Genomic DNA, 26,078 nt, shown 5'->3' on the forward strand with positions numbered 1-26,078 from the left:
CCCTCCTGTCTCTGGGCACTGCTGGGAGGACTCTGCACACACACCTCCTATTTCTGGATATGTACGCTTGGAACATACACGGTGGGGGTGCGCTCCATGCATTCGAGGTGAGGGTACGAGTCTAGTTACACTGGTGTGGTGGGGGTACGGTCCGTGAGTACGCGGGTGGGGGTACGGGTCGTACTTACACTGTTGGGGTGGGGGTACGCTCCTTGCTTACGCGGGTGGGGGTACGGGTCGTACTTACACTGTTGGGGTGGGGGTACGGTCTGTGAGTCCGTGGGTGGGGGTACGGGTCGTACTTACACTGTTGGGGTGGGGGTACGGTCCGTGAGTCCGCGGGTGGGGGTACGGGTCGTACTTACACTGGTGGCATGGGGGGTACGCTCCATGCATACGTGGGTGGGTGTACGGGTCGTACTTACACTGTTGGGGTGGGGGTACGGTCCGTGAGTCCGCGGGTGGGGGTACGGGTCGTACTTACACTGGTGGCATGGGGGGTACGCTCCATGCATACGCGGGTGGGGGTACGGGTTGTACTTACACTGTTGGGGTGGGGGTACGCTCCATGCATACGCGGGTGGGGGTACGGGTCGTACTTACACTGTTGGGGTGGGGGTACGCTCCATGCATACGCGGGTGGGGCTACGGGTCGTACTTACGCTGTTGGGGTGGGTGTACGCTCCATGCATACGGGGTGGGGGTAGGGTCCGTACATATCCGTCCCCACGCTATGTGATGCTTGTGCGGCCCGTACCCAGGCCTTTGCCACGTGGGTACGATCCGTCCCGCCATTGTTGGGGTGACGTGTGTGTGGGCGTGGTACGACTCGTACCCACGCTCTTCAGGCGTGGGTACGGGACGTACCTGTCTGGTTGTGTTGCCGGTTCGCGTGGTGACGGACTTCCGTAGTGGCTGTCGCTGGCTTATCAGGACACGCCCCCACCCCCTCGTGGTGACCAGGGCATGGGAGTCAGGTATGTCCAGGCCATGTGTGGTGTGTGACTTATGTGGTTGTTTTGTGGCCTGCCCTGGGCGTGCCACCCCCACCCCACCCCACTTTCACCCCTCCCTTAGTTATTCTGACCTTCTGCGGCGTCTGCGTCGTAACCTGTAGAGGAGGTGGACTGCTATGAGGGCAGGGATGACTCGTAGGTTCGGGTCCATGTCTGTCCGTCGCGTACTGGTACTCCTTGAACGCGTCGTCCTGTCGCGTACTGGTCCTCCTTGTTCGCGTCGTCCTGTCTGTCCGTCGCGTACTGGTTCTCCTTGTTCGCGTAGTCGTCTGTCCGTCGCGTACTGGTGGTCCTTGTTCGCGTCGTCCTGATTTCCCGGCAGTTTTTGGCTGCCGCAAAATATTCACCGTGCGGGGTGACGTCGGTGCGAATCGTAATTCCTGGGTCGTGAATGGCTGGCTGCGAGCGTCCCGACGTCAGGTCGGCGCTTTCCCGGATCGCATTGGTAGGTTTTTTTTGTTCGGTCGGGCTTTTTTACGATTCGTACGGTAATGGTGTACCCGTGCGAATCGTAATTCCTTGTTTGTAAAAATTGACGACCGGGTACGCGTCGGGCGGAGGTTATGCTCCGTCCGACGGTTCGTACCCGGTTTTTACCGGATCGTGATCGGCACCTTGGTAAGTATATATAAAAAAGTCGTTTGTTTCCAATTTTTATAGAAATATATAAAGTACTATTGCATATATTTTCATATACATTTTTTCCAGATTTCTAACACATCACGATGACAGAAGAAGCCCAATTTATAACTTCGCAGAAAGGAAAATTCCTATTGTGTTACATGGGTTACACATACACCCAAGAAAAGCAGACGGACCGAAAAGTGAACTGGAAGTGTTCTAAATATTATTCGAACAAATGCTACGGACGAGCAACAACAAGAGAAACAACTGTACTATATACAAGAGAGCATAACCATCCACCCAATCTCTCTGAAATAGAAGTCAGATCAACCCTCGAAAATATCAAAGAATTAAGCACTGGTTCACAAACTGCTACAAGTGTAATCCTAAAAGAACTATTACCTAGAGTGCCCAAAGAAGCAAGAGGCCAATTACCATCAATTGCTTCTACTATAAAAAGAACTATTGCTAGGACCAAAAAAGCAACCACGACAACTATACCATCCCCTAAAACTTTTCAAGATATCATCATTCCACCAGAATTAACTATCACCCACAATAATGAACCTTTTATTTTTTTTGATAACAAAAGCACAGAAAAAAGAATCATAATGTTTGCTACTGCAAACAATATAACTAAACTCCAACAATGCCAAACATGGATGATGGATGGCACCTTTACAATATGCCCAAAACCATTCTACCAGCTTTACACAATACACGGTCAATATCACAACACTTCCATACCTTTAATTTATGCACTATTACCTAACAAACAAAACACAACATATAATGAAATGCTAGAAAAACTAAAACAAGAATCAAATGATTTTTACCCTCAAAGAATAATCATAGACTTTGAGCAAGCCATGATAAATTGCATTCTAAAACTGTACCCACATACAGCTATCCAAGGATGTTACTTCCATCTAAACCAATGTATATGGAGACATTTACAAAAATCTTCACTAAGTGTAGAATATGCCACTAACATAAGTTTTGCACATCAAATAAAACTTCTAACAGCCCTAGCTTATGTACCAACCACAGATGTTGCAGAACATTACAATCTTTTATTAGAAAGTCCATTCTACAAACAAAATGAAGTAAAGTTATCTCCCCTATTAGATTATTTTGAGGATACCTGGGTGGGGAGACTACACAGATCAGGCCATAGACGTCAGCCCAAGTTCCAAATACCTTGGTGGAATGTATATGTAAGTACACTCAACCAACAAGCCAAAACTAACAACGCCGTCGAGGGCTGGCATAATGCATTCCTAACTTCTACTGGGAGAACAACTCCAACACTACAAAAACTACTAATTGCCATACAAAAGGAACAAAGTTTCCAAGAATTAAGAATGCAACAATCTGTCCTACAATTAAAACCAAAACAATCTAGACAAACTACTCAAATGTATAATTACCTACAACAACAGGTACAGCTATACCCATCCACAAGAGGACTTGAGTACTTAAATATAATAGCTCAAACTCTCTTCTAAACCCTTTCCTAAATATTAACCCACAATTCTACTAAAACAACTATCACAACATAAATAAACCACTTTATTATATCACATATTTAATTATGTGGTCTAAAATATATAAATAATTTATATCGACATATATTTAGACAACATAATTAAACAAACCAAGTACACAACAACAATATTAAATATATAAGATTTGGCCACCAACAATTAAAATATTTAAATGAACTTACCTGTGTAGTTGCTCCAATGGGATAATAACATTCCTTCCAAATAAATCCAGGTAGTTCAAAATCCATAGGTATCAAAAAGAAATCCAAATAAAATGTAAAAATACAACTGTTTATGGAAAACAACGTCTACGCAAAAAAACGACTATCCATTAACCATAAAAATCCCGAAAAATATTAAAAAGGTAAATAACTGCTCCTGGAAACCCGAACAATAAAGGAAGTGTAAAATAAAGATTAGTAAACACAACTAATACACACTTCCTTTAAAAAAAATAAGGTGTTTGAAACCGACGAAAATATCTTCTCCGTAAAACCTACAAAAGAGAAACAAACATTCCCACCCACACACAAACACACATAAGGCACCTAAAAACATCACTACAAACATTATTCAAACACTATAAAACTTTAACACACCGAAATAACAAAACACTAACAAAGCCACAAACACGGAACACAACGTAAATTATAAAACCGTATACAAACTATTACTAACACCCTAACTTCTAAAACATCAATCCATACACACTTATTACAACATTACTACTTCCACAAAACACTTAAAACTATTTAATAATAAAGAAAATAACTCTTACCTTCTCAAACGCGAAACAGCTCCCGACTGCGACCTGGATTCGACCAAAATAACCCAAAACAACAGCGAGCGGTTACAAAATAAAAGACCCAAACAAACATAACAACTAAAAAAATACCAATAAATGCCCTAACTATTTATTTAACATTACACATTACTTTAAAAATTAGTAAAACATTAGAATAAAATACTCAAAAAGAATACCTATTTTTTTTATCTATGTGAAAATTATTTAACGTATAAAAATAAATATAATAAATAAAATATATTTATTAATATAATAATAAAACTGTATATATTACCAAAATAAATTGATGAACATGATATAATTAATATATTGTATCTACAACATACCAAAACTAAAAATAAAAATACATATTCTAAAATGTAAACAATGTCAATATTAATTATCTAATATAAATATTCATAATTAAAATATATTTATCATATATTTCAAAACATACAATTTCTTATAAATTCAAATAAAGTCTAAAAATATTGAGAGTACACAATATAAATTTAAAAATATTAAACAGCTATAGAAATCAGATTTTTTTATTTTAAATTATTTTGTGTGTTCATATATTCATGTCCAAAATATACATTAAACAAATATATATCCATTATAAAAAAATTATGACAATAATACAAATGTTAAATATTAATTATTTTATTACATGTTTATTTCAATGATTTAATTATTAGAATATGCGTAATAATAAACAATATTTTCTCTCTAATTAATATACATTCCAACAACTATAAAACAAATCTTATTTTCCTTTCTACTATTTTATAAAAAAAATTGGAATTTGCATTCTGATATAACTTCTATCTTTTATCCAACCAAAACTAAATTCTACAGATTTTTTGTAAATTAAAACAAATTAATTTAACTGTTCCTATTCAACTCTATATTTAATTCTAATATTTGCTATTTACCAAACTTAATTAACATACTACTCCCACTACAGACTGAACTTAATTAATTTACTATTCTCACTCCAACCTATATTAAATTAGAGTAGGTGCTGGACACTGAACTAAATTAATTTACTATTCCCACTCCAGTCTATATTTAATTAAGATAAGTGCTGGACACTGAACTTAATTAATTTACTATTCTCACTCCAACCTATATTAAATTAAAGTAGCTGCTGGACACTGAACTTAATTTACTATTCCCACTCCAGTCTATATTAAATTAAGATAAGTGCTGGACACTGAACTTAATAAATGTATTATTCTCACTCCAACCTATATTTAATTAGAGTATGTGCTGGACACTGAACTGAATTAATTTACTATTCCCACTCCAGTCTATATTTAATTAAGATAAGTGCTGGACACTGAACTTAATTAATTTACTATTCTCACTCCAACCTATATTACATTAGAGTAGGTGCTGGACACTGAACTTAATTAATTAACTATTCCCACTCCAGTCTATATTTAATTAAGATAACTGCTGGACACTGAACTTAATTAATTTACTATTCTCACTCCAACGCATATTTAATTAGAGTATGTGCTGGACACTGAAATTAATTAATTTACTATTCCCACTCCAATCTATATTTAATTAAGATAAGTGCTGGACACTGAACTTAATTAATTTACTATTCTCACTCCAATCTATATTTAATTAGGGTAGTTGCTGGACACTGAACTTAATTAATTTACTATTCCCACTCCAGTCTATATTTAATTAAAATAAGTGCAGGACACTGAACATAATTAATTAACTATTCTCACTCCAACCTATATTAAATTAGAGTAGGTCCTGGACACTTAACTTAATAAATTTACTAATCTCACTCCAACCTATATAAAATTAGAGTAGCTGCTAGACACTGAACTTAATTAATTTACTATTCCCACTCCAGTCTATATTTAATTAAGATAAGTGCTGGACACTGAACTTAATTAATTTACTATTCTCACTCCAACCTATATAAAATTAGGGTAGCTGCTGGACACTGAACTAAATTTATTTACTATTCCCACTCCAGTCTATATTTAATTAAGATAAGTGCTGGACACTGAACTTAATTAATTTACAATTCTCACTCCAACCTATATTAAATTAGAGTAGCTGCTGGGCACTGAACTTAATTAATTTACTATTCCCACTCCAGTCTATATTAAATTAAGATAACTGCTGGACACTGAACTTAATAAATTTACTATTCTCACTCCAACCTATATTTAATTAGAGTATATGCTGGACACTGAACTGAATTAATTAATAATTTCCACTTCAGTCTATATTTAATTAAGATAAGTGCTGGACGCTAAACTTAATTAATTTACTATTCTCACTCCAACCTATATTTAATTAGAGTATGTGCTGGACACTGAACTTAATTAATTTACTATTCCCACTCCAGTCTATATTTAATTAAGATAACTGCTGGACACTGAACTTAATTAATTTACTATTCTCACTCCAACCTATATTAAATTAGAGTAGCTGCTGGACACTGAACTGAATTAATTTACTATTCCCACTCCAGTCTATATTTAATTAAGATAAGTGCTGGACACTGAACTTAATTAATGTACTATTCTCACTCCAACCTATATTACATTAGAGTAGGTGCTGGACACTGAACTTAATTAATTAACTATTCCCACTCCAGTCTATATTTAATTAAGATAAGTGCTGGACACAAAACTTAATTAATTTACTATTCTGACTCAAATCTATTTTTATGGTATTTGTAAAATTCTAAATTATATTTAAATTTTCTAAATAATAAAGTTTTAAAATTAAAAAATATATAATTTTTTTAAATAACTTCCCACCCTTATCCCCTATAACCCAACATCCCGCTCCTAAAATTATTTGTAAAATTCTAAATTTAATTTACAATTTCTAAATAATTTTTATAAAAAATTAACAAATATATAAACATTTTTAAAACACTTCCCACCCTTATCCCCTATAAACCAACATCCCGCTCCTAAAATTATTTGTAAAATTCTAAATTTAATTTACAATTTCTAAATAAATTTTTTAAAAAATTAAACAATATATAAACATTTTTAAAACACTTCCCAGCCTTATCCCCTATAAACCAACATCCCGCTCCTAAAAATATTTGTAAAATTCTAAATTTAATTTACAATTTCTAAATAATTTTTTTTTTTAAATTAACAAATATATAAACATTTTTAAAACACTTCCCACCCTTATCCCCTATAAACCAACATCCCGCTCCTAAAATTATTTGTAAAATTCTAAATTTAATTTACAATTTCTAAATAATTTTTTTGAAAATTAAACAATATATAAACATTTTTAAAACACTTCCCACCCTTATCCCCTATAAACCAACATCCCGCTCCTAAAATTATTTGTAAAATTCTAAATTTAATTTACAATTTCTAAATATTTTTTTTTTTAAATTAAAAAATATATAATATTTTTAAAACACTTTCCACCCTTATCCCCTATAAACCAACATCCCGCTCCTAAAATTATTTGTAAAATTCTAAATTTAATTTACAATTTCTAAAAAAAATTTAAAAAAATTAAACAATATATAAACATTTTGAAAACACTTCCCACCCTTATCCCCTATAAACCAACATCCCGCTCCTAAAATTTTTTGTAAAATTCTAAATTTAATTTACAATTTCTAAATATTTTTTTAAAATATTACAAAATATATAAACATTTTTAAAACACTTCCCACCCTTATCCCCTATAAACCAACATCCCGCTCCTAAAATTATTTGTAAAATTCTAAATTTAATTTACAATTTCTAAATATTTTTTTTTTTAAATTAAAAAATATATAAACATTTTTAAAACACTTCCCACCCTTATCCCCTATAAACCAACATCCCGCTCCTAAAATTAAATATACATTTCAAATTTTAAATAAAATTTACTAATTAAATTTTACAATATATTAAAAAAATAAATTAACTTTTTTAAAACACTCCCCACCCTTATCCCCTATAACCCAACATCCCGCCCCTAAAACAATATAAATATTTCTCATATTATATACATTTTAACTATTTATACAAACAACTTCAAAATATTTACTAAACACACAATAACGATATTTTCACATGTCGATATTATTACTAACGATATTACTTACATCGACATATAAGTAAAAAAAAAAAACGATATTTTTCACATCGATATTATCTATTTCGATATTTTGTACATTCGATATTTTTGACTCGATATTTATGTCCCTCGATATTAAAAAGTCGATATATAGACTGCTCACCATCCCAAACGTAGTCAGAGATGAGCGGTTCGGTGCAGGAGGATTTTCTCAAGTGGGTGAGGGCTAAGTAACAACCTAAAAAAGAGGTTTCCCAGTGGTATTGGGTATTCATTTCCGCAACAGATGAGAAAACGGGAGTCCCATACCTGCACTGGGAAAATGATCTTCTGGCGCTGGCTAAAGAGCAATCAAAGCGAGTATCTTTAAATCTGTTATACACTCTGACCCAACCAGTACCACTTAAAAAGAATCATTTGTTTACCCTCCATAGACCTTATTGGTCACCAACGAAGTTGGCTAAGATCACATAGGAACCATTAAAATATTAGAAGTGCGGTGACACAGAGGCGGATGATATACGCATGTTCGTGGACTGCCCGTTATTTGCGTTCTTCTGGTGGTATGTAAGTCAGGCGTTTCAATAAATTATTGGCTGCGAAGTTAAGGTAAGCCCCTGTCTGATCCGATTTGGGATGGACTTGTGCCCATACTGGGACGAGTTAAACTTTGATCAGGCCTCACTGATTATCGCTAGCAAGAACGGAAATCTGTAAGAAATTGATTACTCCCGACCCACCAAAGGTATCAGAATGGCTCTGTAAGAGATGTCAGTAGACTGGACTTGGAGTGCAAGTCGGCCTCAGTAGATGATTAGTGCCCCATACTACCTCTGCAGAGAGAAGTCATATCACTATACGCTCTAACCTCTAGGCACTGTTACTTCTTAGGATTCTTCTTTTCATCTTTGGCTCCGGCATCCATAGGATATAGCTGTTCGTTTAGCCTATGGTGGATTCATAGGATCAGCATGGCCATTCGTTTTATTAATGATAAATAAGATTGGGGGGCGTGGCCAACAAGATGGCCGGGTGGCAGCACTAAAAGAGAGCTCCAAACCAGACACAGGCATACTACATCCTCCTGCTGCCCCCTCGACTCTGAAAATCTTGAAACTGATCTCCGGATAGGGCGGCGCCAGGGGGCATGGAAATAGTGACACCCCGGAGCTGTCTGCAACGCGCTGATGCACAAACCAAGGAGAGGCCTACAAGTCACTACCTCTCTGCTGGAGACCAGGTGGCCTGCCGCAGCTGTGGGGAGGACCTGGGGAGCTGCCGCAAGGAGGTGAACGGAGTGTGGGTGGTAAAGTGGGATGGCTGATACCCCGATAGTGGTGGGGCCGGCCTGCTGACAGAACCTGCAGCCTGTAACGGAGCCCCGGCACGCCTCCGCTCTTGGTGACTGCCTCGCCACAGAGAGACCCCCCAACATGGTGGCTGCATTGATTTACCCCCCTCCTGAGGCCGAGTGCAAGAGAGACTGTGACCGCTGATCCCCGGGACACTGCAGGCACTCCTACATGCCGTGGTGGAGATGAGCCGCGACAACGGTGCGCCCTGGTTGATGCAAGGGGCCCTCGGTAGGATGCTGGGGACGGATCCGGTGGTGACCCTGGTGGACTCATGGTGCTTGAGGAGGAGCTTTTCTGTGGACTCCCCCCCCTCCAGGTGCTGTGCAGGGGTATGCCTGGAGGGTATAATAAATGTTGCTGCACACACAAGCGAGAGGCTACCAGCAATTGTTTATTCGCCCCACCCCGGGATTGAGGGTCGTGCAGAGGAGCGAGGAGACTAGTAGTCAGCCTTGGCAGCGTGGAGGTGAACTGGGCTGGACGTGAACCCACACTCTTGGTGGCCGGTCCCATTGACTGGTGAGTGGGCTGTGTGACTTGCAACCTGCCATTGACCCTGACATTCTCCTCCTGTAGGATGTTCGCTGGTAACTAGCTCTGAACTAGGAGCATGGCCTCCACAGTCACATGACTGCCTGGTGTGATCCCTGCACAGGCATCTGAACACCGGACCCTGGATTTGAATCAGAGCTGTAGGCGACACCAGGAGGTGGGAACTCTGTATCCTCTGTGCTGCTGCACCCCGCTGCTACTCCTGGAGTCCCTCACACAGCTTACCTGTGGAGAATTAGACTGGCACCACTGGTGGCATTCATTCTAAACACACAAGGTGTGGGGAGCGACCACAACTGTAGTGCTTCCGCCAGAAATCCTGGAGATATTGAGGGAGAGAAAGTTGCAGGTCCTCAAGGTGGCATGGGTAAGGACAAACTGCCCAGGGGCAGCAAGCAGACAAAGATTGACCAGTTCACGGTACAGGGAGCGGGTACCACCACATCACAGTCTCTTGAAGAGGCGACACATCCTGCAATAGAGCCCTCGGGGGCCCAGATTCTGGCAGCAATTGAAGCCTCAGACCAAAACCGAAGCCATGGCCATAGACATGAACCTCCTCCACACCGACCTTCGCACGGTAGCGGAGCGATCAGTGGAAACGGAGACACAGGTCACGGAAGTGCAGGGGGAGATCTCCACATTGAAGGCGACGGTGGCCGCCGAGGCGGTCTGCTTGAGTCGATTGGAGGCACGGATGGACTATATGGAGGGCTGGTCCTGCAGATGTAACCTATGATTTATGGGATTCCCCCAGGGTAACGTCCCAGAGACCTTCATGGAAGACTGGATCAAGACGGCACTCACAAACGTGACACTATTTCTTGTGGTGGAAAGGGCCTACAAGTCATTGGTCCCACCGCCGCAACCAGGAGCACGACCCCGAAGCATAATAGGGAAATTTCTCAACTACAGAGAACGGAATAAACTACTATGAGGGGTTCGGAGTCATGGAGAACCGATATTTGTAAATAGCAGTATACGAATATTCCCAGACTATACAAGAGCTGTCCAATTGCAATGGCAGTCCTTTAGTAGTGCCAAAGAAAAGCTAAAAATGATTGGCTTGAAGTATATGTCGAACAAAGCAAAAACCAAAGGAAATGATGGACGGAGTGTTGAACATTGCAAGCACTCACCCCCAGTCAACTGATCTGGGTTTAATCCATCACCGTTCTTTAGCCCACTCTGCCACCTCAGTTCAGACATGGCCATATGCAAATCAGTCTGACCCTGTGCCTCATGGGAACAGTCCAGCCCGAACTGCCAAGCCATGTCTTCCCTGGACCGGAAACAAGCTTCCTAGGACTGGTTTCTGGCATTACAGCCGTCTTCAGCCAGGCTTGCTTGAATCCAGTGGCAAAGTGAGCAAGGGACTCACGTCTGAGCATACCCTGCCAACTTCTGGCGAACAAAGCAAAAACCAAAGGAAATGATGGACGGAGTGTTGAACATTGCAAGCACTCACCCCCAGTCAACTGATCTGGGTTTAATCCATCACCGTTCTTTAGCCCACTCTGCCACCCCAGTTCAGACATGGCCATATGCAAATCAGTCTGACCCTGTGCCTCATGGGAACAGTCCAGCCCGAACTGCCAAGCCATGTCTTCCCTGGACCGGAAACAAGCTTCCTAGGACCGGTTTCTGGCATTACAGCCGTCTTCAGCCAGGCTTGCTTGAATCCAGTGGCAAAGTGAGCAAGGGACTCACGTCTGAGCATACCCTGCCAACTTATGGCGAACAAAGCAAAAACCAAAGGAAATGACGGACGGAGTGTTGAACATTGCAAGCACTCACCCCCAGTCAACTGATCTGGGTTTAATCCATCACCGTTCTTTAGCCCACTCTGCCACCCCAGTTCAGACATGGCCATATGCAAATCAGTCTGACCCTGTGCCTCATGGGAACAGTCCAGCCCGAACTGCCAAGCCATGTCTTCCCTGGACCAGAAACAAGCTTCCTAGGACCGGTTTCTGGCATTACAGCCGTCTTCAGCCAGGCTTGCTTGAATCCAGTGGCAAAGTGAGCAAGGGACTCACGTCTGTGCATACCCTGCCAATTTATGGCGAACAAAGCAAAAACCAAAGGAAATGATGGACGGAGTGTTGAACATTGCAAGCACTCGCCCCTAGTCAACTGATCTGGGTTTAAGCCACCCCAGTTCAGACATGGCCATATGCAAATCAGTCTGGCCCTGTGCCTCATGGGAACAGTCCAGCCCGAACTGCCAAGCCATGTCTTTCCTGGACCGGAAACAAGCTTCCTAAGACCGGTTTCTGGCATTACAGCCGTCTTCAGCCAGGCTTGGTTGAATCCAGTGGCAAAGTGAGCAAGGGACTCAAGTCTGAGCATACCCTGCCAACTTATGGCGAACAAAGCAAAAACCAAAGGAAATGATGGACGGAGTGTTGAACATTGCAAGCACTCACCCCCAGTCAACTGATCTGGGTTTAATCCATCACCGTTCTTTAGCCCACTCTGCCACCCCAGTTCAGACATGGCCATATGCAAATCAGTCTGACCCTGTGCCTCATGGGAATAGTCCAGCCCGTACTGCCAAGCCATGTCTTCCCTGGACCGGAAACAAGCTTCCTAGGACCGGTTTCTGGCATTACAGCTGTCTTCAGCCAGGCTTGCTTGAATCCAGAGGCAAAGTGAGCAAGGGACTCACGTCTGAGCATACCCTGCCAACTTATGGCGAACAAAGCAAAAACCAAAATCTGTTGACTGGGTGTGAGTGTTTGATTGGTTCTGATGCTCCGTCCATCACCACCCCCTTTTGTACCGCTTTGAAGTATATGCTGCCTTATCCTGTCAAACTGAAGGTGCTGCGGGATGAACGTTTTCATTTTATCATAATACCAGAGAACACTTGGGACAGGCTGGAGGTCCATAGGGCTGAATATTAGCCTTCGACATCTACGGGACGGGCTCGGGATTCACTGTGGCAGAAAGAAGGCCCCTCGGCTACTCCAAGGAGACAAAGCCAACGTAGATGCGGTTCCAGATCTGCTGCGAGAACGGTGGTGCAATCTGATGGTACTCGGGACCTAGCAAAACAATGACAGGAGTGAGAAGCAGCCAGGGCCTTAGTTGAGGCAGTTACTTCTGCTGCTTCCTCAAGCACAGAATCGGATCTGTTGGGGACTCACGAACACCCGAGCGAGCAGATGGTCGAATATGGACACATATTTATGGACCACACTGAAGGTGCTGTAGAATGATGTTTCAGTTGCCCCAGGCGTGACAGGTATGAGGAGGGCTGGAGCTCCAGTAGGATGACGGGACTGATTAGTCTGTTTGTTGAGGCTCCCCCTGGGACACTCGGTCATTGTTTTACGCACTTTAAGTGAGGTGTGATAAGATGAGGTGGTGGCACTGATAGAGGCCCCGGGTCTTTCACCCACCAAGCTGCCAACCCTCCCTTTTTCCCTTGCTCTATTATACTTTACTTCTTGTTTTTGTCCCATACCTTCTCCTGTTTCTACTTTTCTGTGGTGTAACTGATTACCTGACTACCAGTGTAAGAAACCTCAGGGTATTAGGGAGCGGAACTGCTGATTGAGCCGCCCCCTGGGGTGAGATCTGACTGTTTTCTGCCCCTAAGCTATAATACCAGTTTATACCCAATAGAGGGATTGTACACACACTGTAGTTCAATTGAGACTGTTTTTGGGTGGGTGGGAGTAGCATTATGTGTGGGAGGACACTAGCTAAGTTGAAAGGTGTTTACCCGGGTGGTATAATGGGAGTCGCAGATGGTTTGGGGTTATTATCGTTGTTGAAGCATCAGTTGTGTGTCTGAGGGTGGCGGGGTTTGGGAATGGTGTGGGAAGGTGTGTCTGCGGAGGAGGAGAGCGAGGGGGGATGGGATGTTACGAGATGGGTGAAATTTTAAATTTGCCACATGGAATGTGAAGGGTCTAAACTCCTTTGTGAAACAGTATAGAACACACATCTATCTTAGAAGGATTAGAGTTCATTTAGCTCTCCTTCGAGAGACACATATGTTGGAGACAGAAGCCCAGAAACTCCACAAAAAATGGAGGGGACCGCTTTACTCATCCACTTATTCATCCTATGCCAGAGAGGTATCCATATGGGTGGCTCGGGGCTCTTGTTTCAGCTGAGTGACCGGGTTGCGGACGTGACAGGATGCTACATACTCATACACAACCTATTGAGTGGCCGGAATATCAAGAGTGACTTTTTCAAGGCCCTAGAAATGGAATTATATACTCCATCCGAAAATTCACGGGACAACTATTGGTACATTGGCCCTTTCATTGTATTCCGCTACAAATGGAATCACTTCCCTCGTTTCACCTGGGTGACCAGTTTTCATTCTAAACTGGTCTACTTTTATATGTTGTTATTTACACTTCCCTTTTTACTACTCAGGTGACTTTGCTCTCCTTACGGTGTACTGATTTTTACTCTTCTGCACAATCCTATATTTTCCTCAGCATAGTTGCATATACATGCAGTTTTATACATATTTTAAATAGATTCCGACAAGATCCTCTCTGTATCTAACGGACTACTTTTGGACATTGTCCTTACTACAGGGCGCTCAGGTATTCTATATTCTTATTAAAATCTCACAACTAATATATATTCTTTCCTTGCATGCAAAAAGGAACACCAAATACACATATTTCTTTGCATCTTAGAGAGCACAATGCATGCAAAATCTAGTTTTTCACTTGTATTATAATATATACTGGCATTCCCTGTGGCCCCCATGGGTTCTCTTCTTTCGGTCAACATCACCTATAATGGGTACCGCTTTTTATGGCTTTGGGTGAGCTGACGCTACAATGCATTTTTACACAATATCCCCAGTGCGTTGTGACCGGCATATAGAATTTCATGTCACTATTTTCCTTCGCCTCATCACTGCTATATGAGGATGACACGTAAGAATTTTACATAAAAGATTTCATGAGAGATGATGTTCCATACCAATGTATGTATTTTTTTCTGCATCCTTGACAAAGCCCAACGGACGAAACACATGTCAGCTGCTTGTGCTCGTATAGACCAAATATTGGCCGTTCCTACTGATATATAAACCGAACATTGTGGAAACTACAAATGGAATAAAATAACTTCCCAAAAAAGGGTAAAAAAGTTGAAGGAATTCATATTAGGACTACTTTTTTTTATTGAGTGGACTTTCTATGTGTGCTCTAGTACTTATTATTTTGTATACTTTTTGCCAAGGACATTGTCCTAAGCAGGTGAACACCCTAGGGGGCAGGGTGTCCGCCGTACCATGGTAGCACCTCTACCCCACATGAAGATATATGCGTATGATCCAACATCCCTAACAATAGTGCTGAAAATTGGATCTGCAGTTGTTGTGAGCAGAGCCACAGTTTGTGTTTGTATAGTTAGGACATTTTGACTTAGGTTTTGCCCAACTCTGAATTGAGGAAAACCTGGGGGGACTTTTCCAGAATGGGCTTGCTTTTTCTGTATGTTCAGGGTACTTTTCGTACGACTTCAGATAAGCTTTAAAGATACAAATATGTTTTGTGAGGACAGCAGCTCATTTCTGTGGCAATTATTTCAAGACTCAAAAGAGTTTCTGAGGACTTAAGATTTGTTTTGAGAATGTAAAGTGATTTTATGAGGATCTGAAAGTTTCCTAACACTTTGTGTGAGCTCATTAGTGGTGTTTACACACTGCAGCAGTGAGACCTGCTCCTTACACACTGACAGGAGGATAATAAACCGGCCTTACCTGCTTAGGGTGCTTCTGACATCCTGCAAAAGAGAGAAACAAACACAGTGAAATCAGTTTCCACAGGAGATGTTAAAGTTATGGCAGTATTTTTAGGAGTGACACATTCTATCTATGGTTATAAAACAGTGAATGGGGTCACATGACACAGCACATTCTGGGGTATCGCATGACTAAGCACAGAATGTGATATTCTGAATAAGGTCACAAGATATAACAGAGACTGATCTTCGGAATGGTAATGACACAGCACAGTGTCATTCTGAATGGAGTCACAAAACACAGCACATTTAGATATTCTGAATGAGGTCACTTGGCACATTGTATGATGTTCGGAACAGGGTCACATGCATGGGCATCATTTAGGGATTGCCAGAGGTCACAGCTGGCTTCATAGGTAGCAAAATGAGTACCGAGAACACAGCGGAAGCTCGCCCTTATGGGAGCCGTGCTCCACCTTTGTATTTCAAACAATTTTATATTACACTAATAGTGAATAATAGATTATTATTCACTGTTAGCGTAGTAGAAAATGGGGCACGAGGATCTAGAATGAGTACTTCTGTGGCAGATGACAAATAAAAATGCTTTTAAATGTATGTGGGGTACAAGCTTGGGGATCGGAGTGTGGTTGTGTGTTTGTGAATGTGTTTGTACGTGTGAGCATGAGTGTGTGTAAGTAACAGCGAGTGTCAGTGACAGGTAGTGTGTGAGAGCCACTAAAAGGGAGTGAGAATAAGTGAAGATGAGTGTCAGTGAGTATGAGTGAGTCAGAGTGCTCGAGTGAAAATGTATGAGTGAGTAAGAGTTGGAGTGAGTGTGAGTGTGAATGAAGGAGAGAGAATGAGTGATACAGAGTGTGTGAGAATGACAGAGTTAGAGCAAGTAAGTATGTTGGAGTCAGAGTAAGAATGAGTGAGAGTGAGGTAGACTGAGTGAGAATGAATGATTGAGTGTGGTTGAGTAAATGTGAGTGAGAATATGATGTAATGCTTGCTAGTCTGCCATTGGCCCTTACATACTGAAGGTAATTTGTGGCTTTTAAAGGGACCTATGGAAACATTCTACTGCTGGAATACTGGAGGCAATTGCTGACATGGACAGGCACCTGTGAAAACCACTGCCACTGGGACACTGGAGGCAATTGGCATGGACAGGCACCTGTGAAAACTACTGCTACTGGCACGCTGGAGGCAACTGTAGGCATGGACAGGCTCCTGTGAAAACCACTGCTACTGGCACACTGGAGGCAATTGTTAGCATGGACAGGCACCTGTGAAAACTACTGCTACTGGCACGCTGGAGGCAACTGTAGGCATGAGAGGTACCTGTGAAAACTACTGCTACTGGCACACTGGAGGCAACTGTAGGCATGGACAGGCTCCTGTGAAAACCACTGCTACTGGCACACTGGAGGAAATTGTTAGCATGGACAGGCACCTGTGAAAACCACTGCTACTAGCACACTAGAGGCATTCGTCGGCATGGGCAGGTACCTGTGAAAACTACTGCTACTGGCACATGGTAGGCAATTGTTGGCATAGGGGGTAACTGTGGCAAAATTCTGGCACTAGCTCATTGGAGATGCTTCTTGGCATAAGGGAGGAAAACCATGACATACGGGGGCAACAATCACAAAATTCTTGTCCTGATGTACTGGATGTAATTCCACCCAGGTGCAATTTCTCAATGGGGGCGTTGCCCCCCTGGACCCTAATATGCATTTAGACAGTTTATATTCCTGGTCACGGTGCTTATATTATAGCGGTGAGCCGGCTGCACATTGCAAGCAGCAGACTTGGGGGCGTGGCATCATTATAGACAGCACCGGAAGATTGTCTGGGTCTAAAGATGTGTAAGTGAGCATGTCAGGATGGATGGATTTCTTTCTATGACCACCCGGCATGCGCACATAAGGCCTCTCCTACCCGCACAATGTTAGTGAGCCAGGGATCATATCCGCAGCGACCCTGGTCTCCAAAGGAGAGCTGACTTTGCCTGCTCCAGCCAATCCCCACGCTGCTCTTATGCTGTGAAGCAGCTTCTGGATTGGCTCAAGAGGCGAAGAGTAGGCCTAGTCTCGGAGGCAGCAGGTTTGGCTTTACAGAAGGACATGGCCAATCACAGCATGGCTTTATTATGAAGCCACGCAGTGATGGGTCATTTTCTATCCCTTGCTGCCTTCCCTTCAGTCCCTCTACTGTTACCGCCTCATCATCATGCCCAGGCTAGGGAGTAGCAAAGACGAGGGCGAGAAGCGCTGCAAATAAGTAAAAGTTATGGTAATAAACTGTTTTACAGGATTCATGTTTTCTTAAGATGTTTTACAATAGTGAAAATTACCCTGGTAAACAGACATAAGAGATACCTGAGAAAATTATCAGAATATGGTAAAAAACATCATGAAAACGGGCCATGAAATTGAAGGGTGTAGAGAGCTAAACAACAGATGAGTGAAAAATAAAATCACATGGGGAAGCCAGATGATTGAGGCACAAAAATATACATTTTCTGATTGGTAAAATGTAGACTTCATCATTTAAGTGTTACCATGCTACCTCGGAGACGATCTAAGAAAGCGAAGCGGCACTAAAACGGTAATAAAGTACGACTTCAGGATGATAAAATTTCAGGATAATAAGCAAGCGTCCCGTGGCCCTATGTTGGTTCATTACAGTAGGACTTCAGGATGATAAATGTTTAATAATAATAAGCAAGCGTCCTGTGGTCGTACATTGGCTAATTTTCAATGGAATTACTGTCTAGAATTATGGGAAGAAAATCCAGAAACATTTGAAGCTACTGGTAGCTCGCCGACAACTTGTCAGAAACTCGCAGCCTGACCCCCACTTTTTTATCCTGTCATAGCAATTTTGTTTATTTTCAGGCCTTTTTGGCCTCTTATCCATTCCTGCCCGCTTTCGCACACACCAACTGCTCCCATTGGCTATTAAGCTTCACTGGGGAGTGGTGGGGCAAAGCGAGTGACATCAGTCCTGCATGAGCAGTGTTAGACTGCCCACCGTCAGTAACTGGTGCGCTTCCAGTCCATGTTGGCCGCTTCCCATTGGCTGATATACAAGGCGGGATGTGCGGACACTGCCTCTGCCAGCCCCCGCGTGCAGCGATTCTATTACAGGACCGGAGGCTTCGGATTATGCTTCTCTTTCTTATAGTTGCTTACTCACAGCAGCCAATGAAAAACGTTTTGTATGCAAATAAAACTACATTTCCCATGATGCTCATCCATACATCACATCCTGTATAGCCCCATAAGAGCCACAGTATCCTGTTTCTCCTCCTCTTTCTTTGCTGCCCACGCAGACAGTTAAGTGCTCAGAACGTTATGTTGTGATTATGTTTTATTTGACTGTTGAATTAGCTTTGACGAGGTTGCAGCTATGTTTGTGCTTATATTGCGCTAGGTTGAATAATTGTGTTTACACATTTCTCGATTTAGCGCTCGCGGGCGCGCTTGTTGTCAGCTTACCGGCATCTTAAGAGGTTCACGCTGGGAGCAGCGTGATCTGTGGGGCACTCCCGCGGAAGTGTTGTGCATAATCTCATGGGCGTCCCCTTTGGACATGTTTTTTCCTCTACCCATTGGTGATGCGTTCCCGCTCGGAGCAGAGCTTTGATTCTGCACTGACGGCCCGTTCGGCCTTTTGCTTCACTCCCTGCTGGCCGCTGAGTACCGAGCTGTTTTCACGCGTATGGCTCGATTAAAATTTAAACAGGCGCGCGGCGCCATTACTTTTGAAGGCGAGTATGGCGGGACGTTCCCCATCAGGAGCGGGGAAACTTTAATGCGGGCGGCCTGATCAGGCTTAATGGTACTCCCGCTGACCTAAAAATGCCGCGCTGCCCTCGGCAGCTTCCGTTGACGGTTATACGCCACAGGTTCCCCTCAGGTTTACGCATTTCAGGTTTGCAGCGAGTCTATGTGGAGGGGGAAGGCTTTTGCCTCCAACCCCAGAGGTTCGGGGTTCGCACCCAGGTTCTCCGGGTGGTGTTTTTTCGCATGACAAGATTCTATTTAGATTTATTTTATATTAAAAATTGTACTCTTATTGCAATTTAGGCGTGATTTTGTCTCTGATGAATGTTCAGTCTTAATACTGCACTGGTTTGTGTGCGCGTGGTAGCGCTCTTGGTTTAGCCCGCCAGGGTTCAGATTAAGGTCGCTCCCTCAGGAGAGGAGATGGCGCACTGATGATGCCTGTGACATAACTGATTGGGCCTCCATTTGATCCTCATGGGAAGGACTGCGTACGGCCGAACACAGAATTATAAGGCTCCCTCAAGAGCTGAGATACTGCGCTGTCGTTGCAGCATTCAAAATGAGTCACTGTGGAACAGAGGTTAGGTCTAGATTATTACTCAAATAGGTGTTTCAATGATTATGGTTTTCTGAATTAACATTACTCCTGTCACTTCCATAGGGTTGTTCTGATCATTGCGTGGTTTCGCGCTTTCTCCGCCAAAGGCTTTCCCTAGTAGCCGAGTGCGGTTATGGAGTCATAACGCTCCGGTGTGCGTAACCCAATTGGGCTACATTTGGGCGACTTTGGTCTACGCACGTCGCACGCGTCTCGGTTTTGCAGATTTCTTTGTACTCCTTCCAGGCTGTAACAATCGGCTGGCCCTTGGAGTGCGCACACGCTCCTGATACTTCACTATGACTCGGACGCCCATTGGGCTGGAATAATTTGACTACAGCTTTGCTGAGGAGCCGATACATTATTATTTTTTCAATTCTCGTGTGCACAGGGTTGGCTCCCCCTCTACTCCTCCGTTACGCTGTGCTTGGCACTACTATATTGAATACGGACACCCCATGGCAACGCATGGGTGAGATATATAAGGAGGATGTGATCTTTGCGAACGAAGCGCACAAGGCTCCTGAGATAATTATGTTGACGCTCCGGTTCTACACGTCCGTGAGTAGGTCAACCGGGCCCCAGATGTACCAGCCCCTGGCTTGGGGACGCAAGGCTTGATTAACGCCCATCATTCTTGAGTCACTTTTTCCTTGGGCATGTTTTTCTCTATATCACTCAGCATGCCAAATATTAGGACATCCGCGCACGCTCGACGGGACTTAGATAAGGACACACTAGTTATAGTTCGGGAACTGCGGCCGGGTACACTGGTTACGGTGGAAGAGTCGTCCGGCATCAACGCCGGTCTCCTTCTTACTGGCTCGTTGTACAAGAAATGTCAGGAAAAGTTTTTCCCGGAGGCGGCAGGTTGCCAGCACAACCTCCTGGTCAGGACCGGACACAAACAGCAATGGACAACTTTCAGGTCCTAACTGTGCGGATCCATGGCGACGGACCCCATCTGGGACAGCTTCGTTACGGGTCGCGTCTATGATATGTAGACATAGTTAACCTTGGGTCACACCCTCTGGATTTCGGAGGGTCTTCCACGAGGCCGGTCCTTAGTAGACCGTTTAGGGATTCTGTTTGTTTTAGCAATGCTTTCCCTCCATGTTCCACAAACTTCTACTATATGGCTTTCGGGAGACCATCTCGTGGTCACCGGATTTTTCCTTCCCGTCATTGGCGGCTGCTACAATGCCGAACTAGAGGGTTAATTATATACTCTCCTCCAACTTTGAAATTAGGTGATTGCTCCCTCAAGGGAACAGGGCGTCCTCCCGTTCGGGTTTAACGGGATGAATATGTGGGGGTGCATGTATGTGTGTGTGTGTGTATATATATATTCACTTAAAAAACCATAGGTTTCACACACGTTATAGTTAGGAATTAGCATTTAAAAAACCTTGCAAATTCACTTAAAAAACCATAGGTTTCACACAGGTTATAGTTAGGTGGACATTTCACTCGTAAAAAACCAATGAAATTCCCCCGTTATAGTTAGTGCAGGCAACTATAACTCACGCGACCGCAATCCTCTGCTGATGACGTCAGATATTACATCACTGTATTTAGACACTTATTTACCCATGTCTTCTTCCATTAATCTTTAGCTATACATATATTACAAATCTTTATTTTTCAGAAAGACACATATGTCATCAGTGATGTAATATCTGACGTCATCAGCAGAGGATTGCGGTCGCGTGAGTTATAGTTGCCTGCCCGACTCCGAGTTCTCCGTGACCTTTTTACAACATTCCATTTCTTGCAGAGGCGTGCATGGTGAATTGGGGCAGTGGCCCTTATGAAATACCAAGGAACTATAGCTCAAAGGTTTGTCTGGCGCCTTTTGGTGGCACAGGGTCAGGGTTCGAAACATGTCAGGGCTGTGCATTCAGTTTCTCCAGGTAGTATATATTCTTCGAACATTGTTTTTTGTTATGATCTACGTTTTTTCGGACACGTTGTCGGTGTTCATTTAATAACCCTGGGTCCTTACACGCAACCACAATAATTTTTCGGCGTCGGAAGGTCGCGTTTGTTGGTACATACGCGTCGTGTTATCTCTGTGAGGGCCGATTTTTCCTACTTTGTGTATATTTTATCAGGTGATGTAATTCGGATTTGCGTTGCGTTCACTTCGCAGCGGCCATTTCGGCCATTTATGCAGGTCATTTTAGATACAGGCAAGTTGGTGGGCTTGCGTCGTTTTTTTTTCGGGGAGTTGTTGAAAGGCAATGGGTAGCATGAACACCCAGACCAGAATAATCCTCTTTGGGAGGTTCTCTCACTTTTCTTCCTTGAAAAGTGGCCAACAAAAATATGTCGACACAGAATAGACTATCGTCAGGCTGTGTTACAAGGCCTTCTACCTTTCGGTGTTCCGACGTCGGGACAGGTCCAGGATTTTACAGGTACAGTATCTATTCCAGGAAGTTTCATTATAATTAATGTCAGAATTACATCTGGTGAAGGTCTGTTCACATTATGTTTTCCAAATAATGCAACGTATGTGTGGTTTCCATACCTCAAGGTTTACCATGGAGATTACTTGAGGTTACTACTTAAAGTTGTGATATAATTGTTGTGCTATGACTATGGATAACATTATAGAACCTTTACATATGTCTATGGCTAATTGAGCCGGTGGTTAATGGCAGTTATGCCAGAATACGGTGTCCGTAACCAAATGTTCGAGATAGTCTGTTAGTGTGACCATATCTCTCAATATGGTTTGCTGATTCCCATAGTACAGGATATTTTAAGATCTACTGATCAATTTTCTTACTCTATATTTAAACAATTATTAAACTGGTGGGTGATATGACTATAGTTGTGTCGGATAAGCATTAAACTAGCATAATCCGAAGCCTCCGGTTCTGTAATAGAATAAAAAATTAGCTAGCATTCGCGCCAAGAATGTTCAATTCTATTAAGGACACGGAGGCGAGGATAATCCCACCCGTTTATTACAATATTGGTAATAATTACCCACCCGCATGAACTTGATATTCTGTGAAAGCAGAAGTTACGGGTTTCCCTGTCTCATTTCTTTCAGGTTCTGGGAAAAGAAGACGGACCAGGTGTACTTCGGGTTTAGAAGACGTACAATTCCAGTTTGGATATGGTTCTGCCACGTTGGAGGATGATTATTGGACTCATATTCCTTATTTTGGACTAAAGTATTAATGTTGTTGATTATTAAGGTTCGAGCAAAGAAAGAGGAGGAGAAACAGGATACTCTGGCTCTTATGGGGCTATTGAGGATGTGATGTATGGATGAGCAAAGCAAAAACCAAAGGAAATGATCGACGGAGTGTTGAACATTGCAAGCACTCACCCCCAGTCAACTGATCTGGGTTTAATCCATCACCGTTCTTTAGCCCACTCTGCCACCCCAGTTCAGACATGGCCATATTGATTTGCATATGGCCATGTCTGAACTGGGGTGGCAGAGTGGGCTAAAGAACGGTGATGGATTAAACCCAGATCAGTTGACTGGGGGTGAGTGCTTGCAATGTTCAACACTCCGTCCATCATTTCCTTTGGTTTTTGCTTTGTTCGCCAGAAGTTGGCAGGGTATGCTCAGACGTGAGTCCCTTGCTCACTTTGCCACTGGATTCAAGCAAGCCTGGCTGAAGACGGCTGAAATGCCAGAAACCGGTCCTAGGAAGCTTGTTTCCGGTCCAGGGAAGACATGGCTTGGCAGTTCCGGCTGGACTGTTCCCATGAGGCACAGGGTCAGACTGATTTGCATATGGCCATGTCTGAACTGGGGTGGCAGAGTGGGCTAAAGAACGGTGATGGATTAAACCCAGATCAGTTGACTGGGGATGAGTGCTTGCAATGTTCAACACTCCGTCCATCATTTCCTTTGGTTTTTGCTTTGTTCGCCAGAAGTTGGCAGGGTATGCTCAGACGTGAGTCCCTTGCTCACTTTGCCACTGGATTCAAGCAAGCCTGGCTGAAGACGGCTGAAATGCCAGAAAGCGGTCCTAGGAAGCTTGTTTCCGGTCCAGGGAAGACATGGCTTGGCAGTTCGGGCTGGACTGTTCCCATGAGGCACAGGGTCAGACTGATTTGCATATGGCCATGTCTGAACTGGGGTGGCAGAGTGGGCTAAAGAATCGTGATGGATTAAACCCAGATCAGTTGACTGGGGGTGAGTGCTTGCAATGTTCAACACTCCGTCCATCATTTCCTTTGGTTTTTACTATGTATGGATGAGCATCATGGGAAATGTCGTTTTATTTGCATACAAAACGTTTTTCATTGGCTGCTGTGAGTAAGCAAATATAAGAAAGGGAAGCATAATCCTCGCCTCCGTGTCCTTAATAGAATTGAAAATTCTTGGCGCGAATGCTAGCTAATTTTTTATTCTGTCTGCAGCACTTGAATAATGTAGGTTTGCTAGTGAGGCGCCTGTGGATTTGAAACTTTCTCTGGACACAGAAGTGCATCAGCTGCTTCAGAAGCTGGCTGAGCCCCCGCTCCACCAAGCCATTCTCTGGAAATGATATAGCTTGACACGCTTGCAGCCGCTTTGTGTGTTGCCTATTGTTGAATTCAGGTAACTAAAAGTCTAACTGGAAACGTGAGCATACAGTGTTGTTTCGGGGGTTCGTATCCCACCCCTCTCGCAAAATCCCATCCCAGAAACCCCCACGCGCCAACTGCGGCGTGTGTGTGTTGTTTAATTATTAGCTGCAGTCTAGACTCTCAGTAGAGTGTTCAAGTCACTAGACCTGCATTTTTTTAATTTTTCGAGGTCTGATCATGTAAATTAAAGCAGCGTTTCACAGGGATCTTTTATTTTTAAATACATAAAGTAATCTGAGCCATTCCTGGCCACAAACTGGAGCCAGGAATATTATTTTACATTTCTTTTCATTGACTTTGAATGACTGAGAGGGTGTGGCGTAAGGGCCAGAGCTGCTGAGTTCGAAGCTGGGGATCCAGGTTCGAGTATCGGCGTAGACTCCACATCCTCTGATTCTGGGCAAATAACTTAATCTCCTATCGACTGCGGCCTATGGACCCTCACTGGAAGCATTCTAAATTGTAATAAAATAATGAGAGAAATGTAAAATCGGTTCCTGGCTCCGGTTTGTGCCGAGGGACCACTTGCAAGCGGTACTTTATTAGGGGGCAATAGGGGGGACTCCGGGAACAATGCACCAGTTGCTCGGCCTTTAGTAGCTCACAATGATTTTACTGATCAGAAGTTGCTCTCTCTACAGAAAAGGTTGGAGACCCCTGGTGTACACGGATTACTGGTAGCACCAACGGTTTCATGCAGTAAAAAGTTACCACTGTAGAATGAGCGGAATTTGCAAGAGGGACAGTCGTGCACCTATTCGGCACACGCCCGCTGCCTGCGTCACCCTCCTATAGAGAATTCCAATGCTCTGATGTTATTGTCCAACTTACGACATGCTGTGTGAACTGCGCATATTGTTTACCAGCAGATCATAACAACAAATACGAAGCATCCAATGTGAGCAAGTATTGGCCTATGGGGGCATTGCATCAGGAGGAAGCGGGGACCACTTACCTATTTATTAAGAGAAGGTGAACCTGTCTCAGGCCAACAGCTATGGCACTCTGTAACAACTCTGTAACACTAACAACAGCAACAGCAAATCCTGCCGTACTTCCGCACCGTCTTCAGTGTTACTGGTAGAAGCAGACGTTTTATATGCTGAATTCAGCTCGGTCGCCAGAATGAAAGGGGACGTTGAAGGACGTTAAAGGATATTGAAGGGAATAGTTTTCGGACTCTAACTGGAAAGTGGGCACGGATGTGTGCAGGCATTTTACAGCTTTCGGGCTTTTCAAAGATGCACAAAGCCCATATAAGCAGCTCGTTTTCCCACTTGCATACTTGGGATAGATTTATTTCTGAGCAGTGTTGGTAGGTTGGACGCCAAACTCTGCTCAGCTCGCGGCAGGCAGAGTTTTTGGCAAACTCCGTTCTCCAAGC

At 43.0% G+C, this 26,078-nt stretch overlaps 1 protein-coding gene across 1 annotated transcript in view; it reads right to left on the bottom strand.

Annotated features, from left to right (window-relative positions):
* Window positions 1-26,078, bottom strand: part of LOC146869273 (E3 ubiquitin-protein ligase TRIM39-like) — a 120,119-nt gene that overhangs the window by 48,001 nt on the left and 46,040 nt on the right. The window contains exon 4 of the mRNA XM_085646641.1: window positions 15,711-15,733. Coding sequence (XP_085502767.1) covers window positions 15,711-15,733 — 23 coding nt within the window. The remainder of the gene's footprint in view (window positions 1-15,710; window positions 15,734-26,078) is intronic.

Source organism: Triturus cristatus, chromosome 1_1 (genome assembly GCF_964204655.1).
Source record: "Triturus cristatus chromosome 1_1, aTriCri1.1, whole genome shotgun sequence".
Taxonomy (NCBI): domain Eukaryota; kingdom Metazoa; phylum Chordata; class Amphibia; order Caudata; family Salamandridae; genus Triturus; species Triturus cristatus.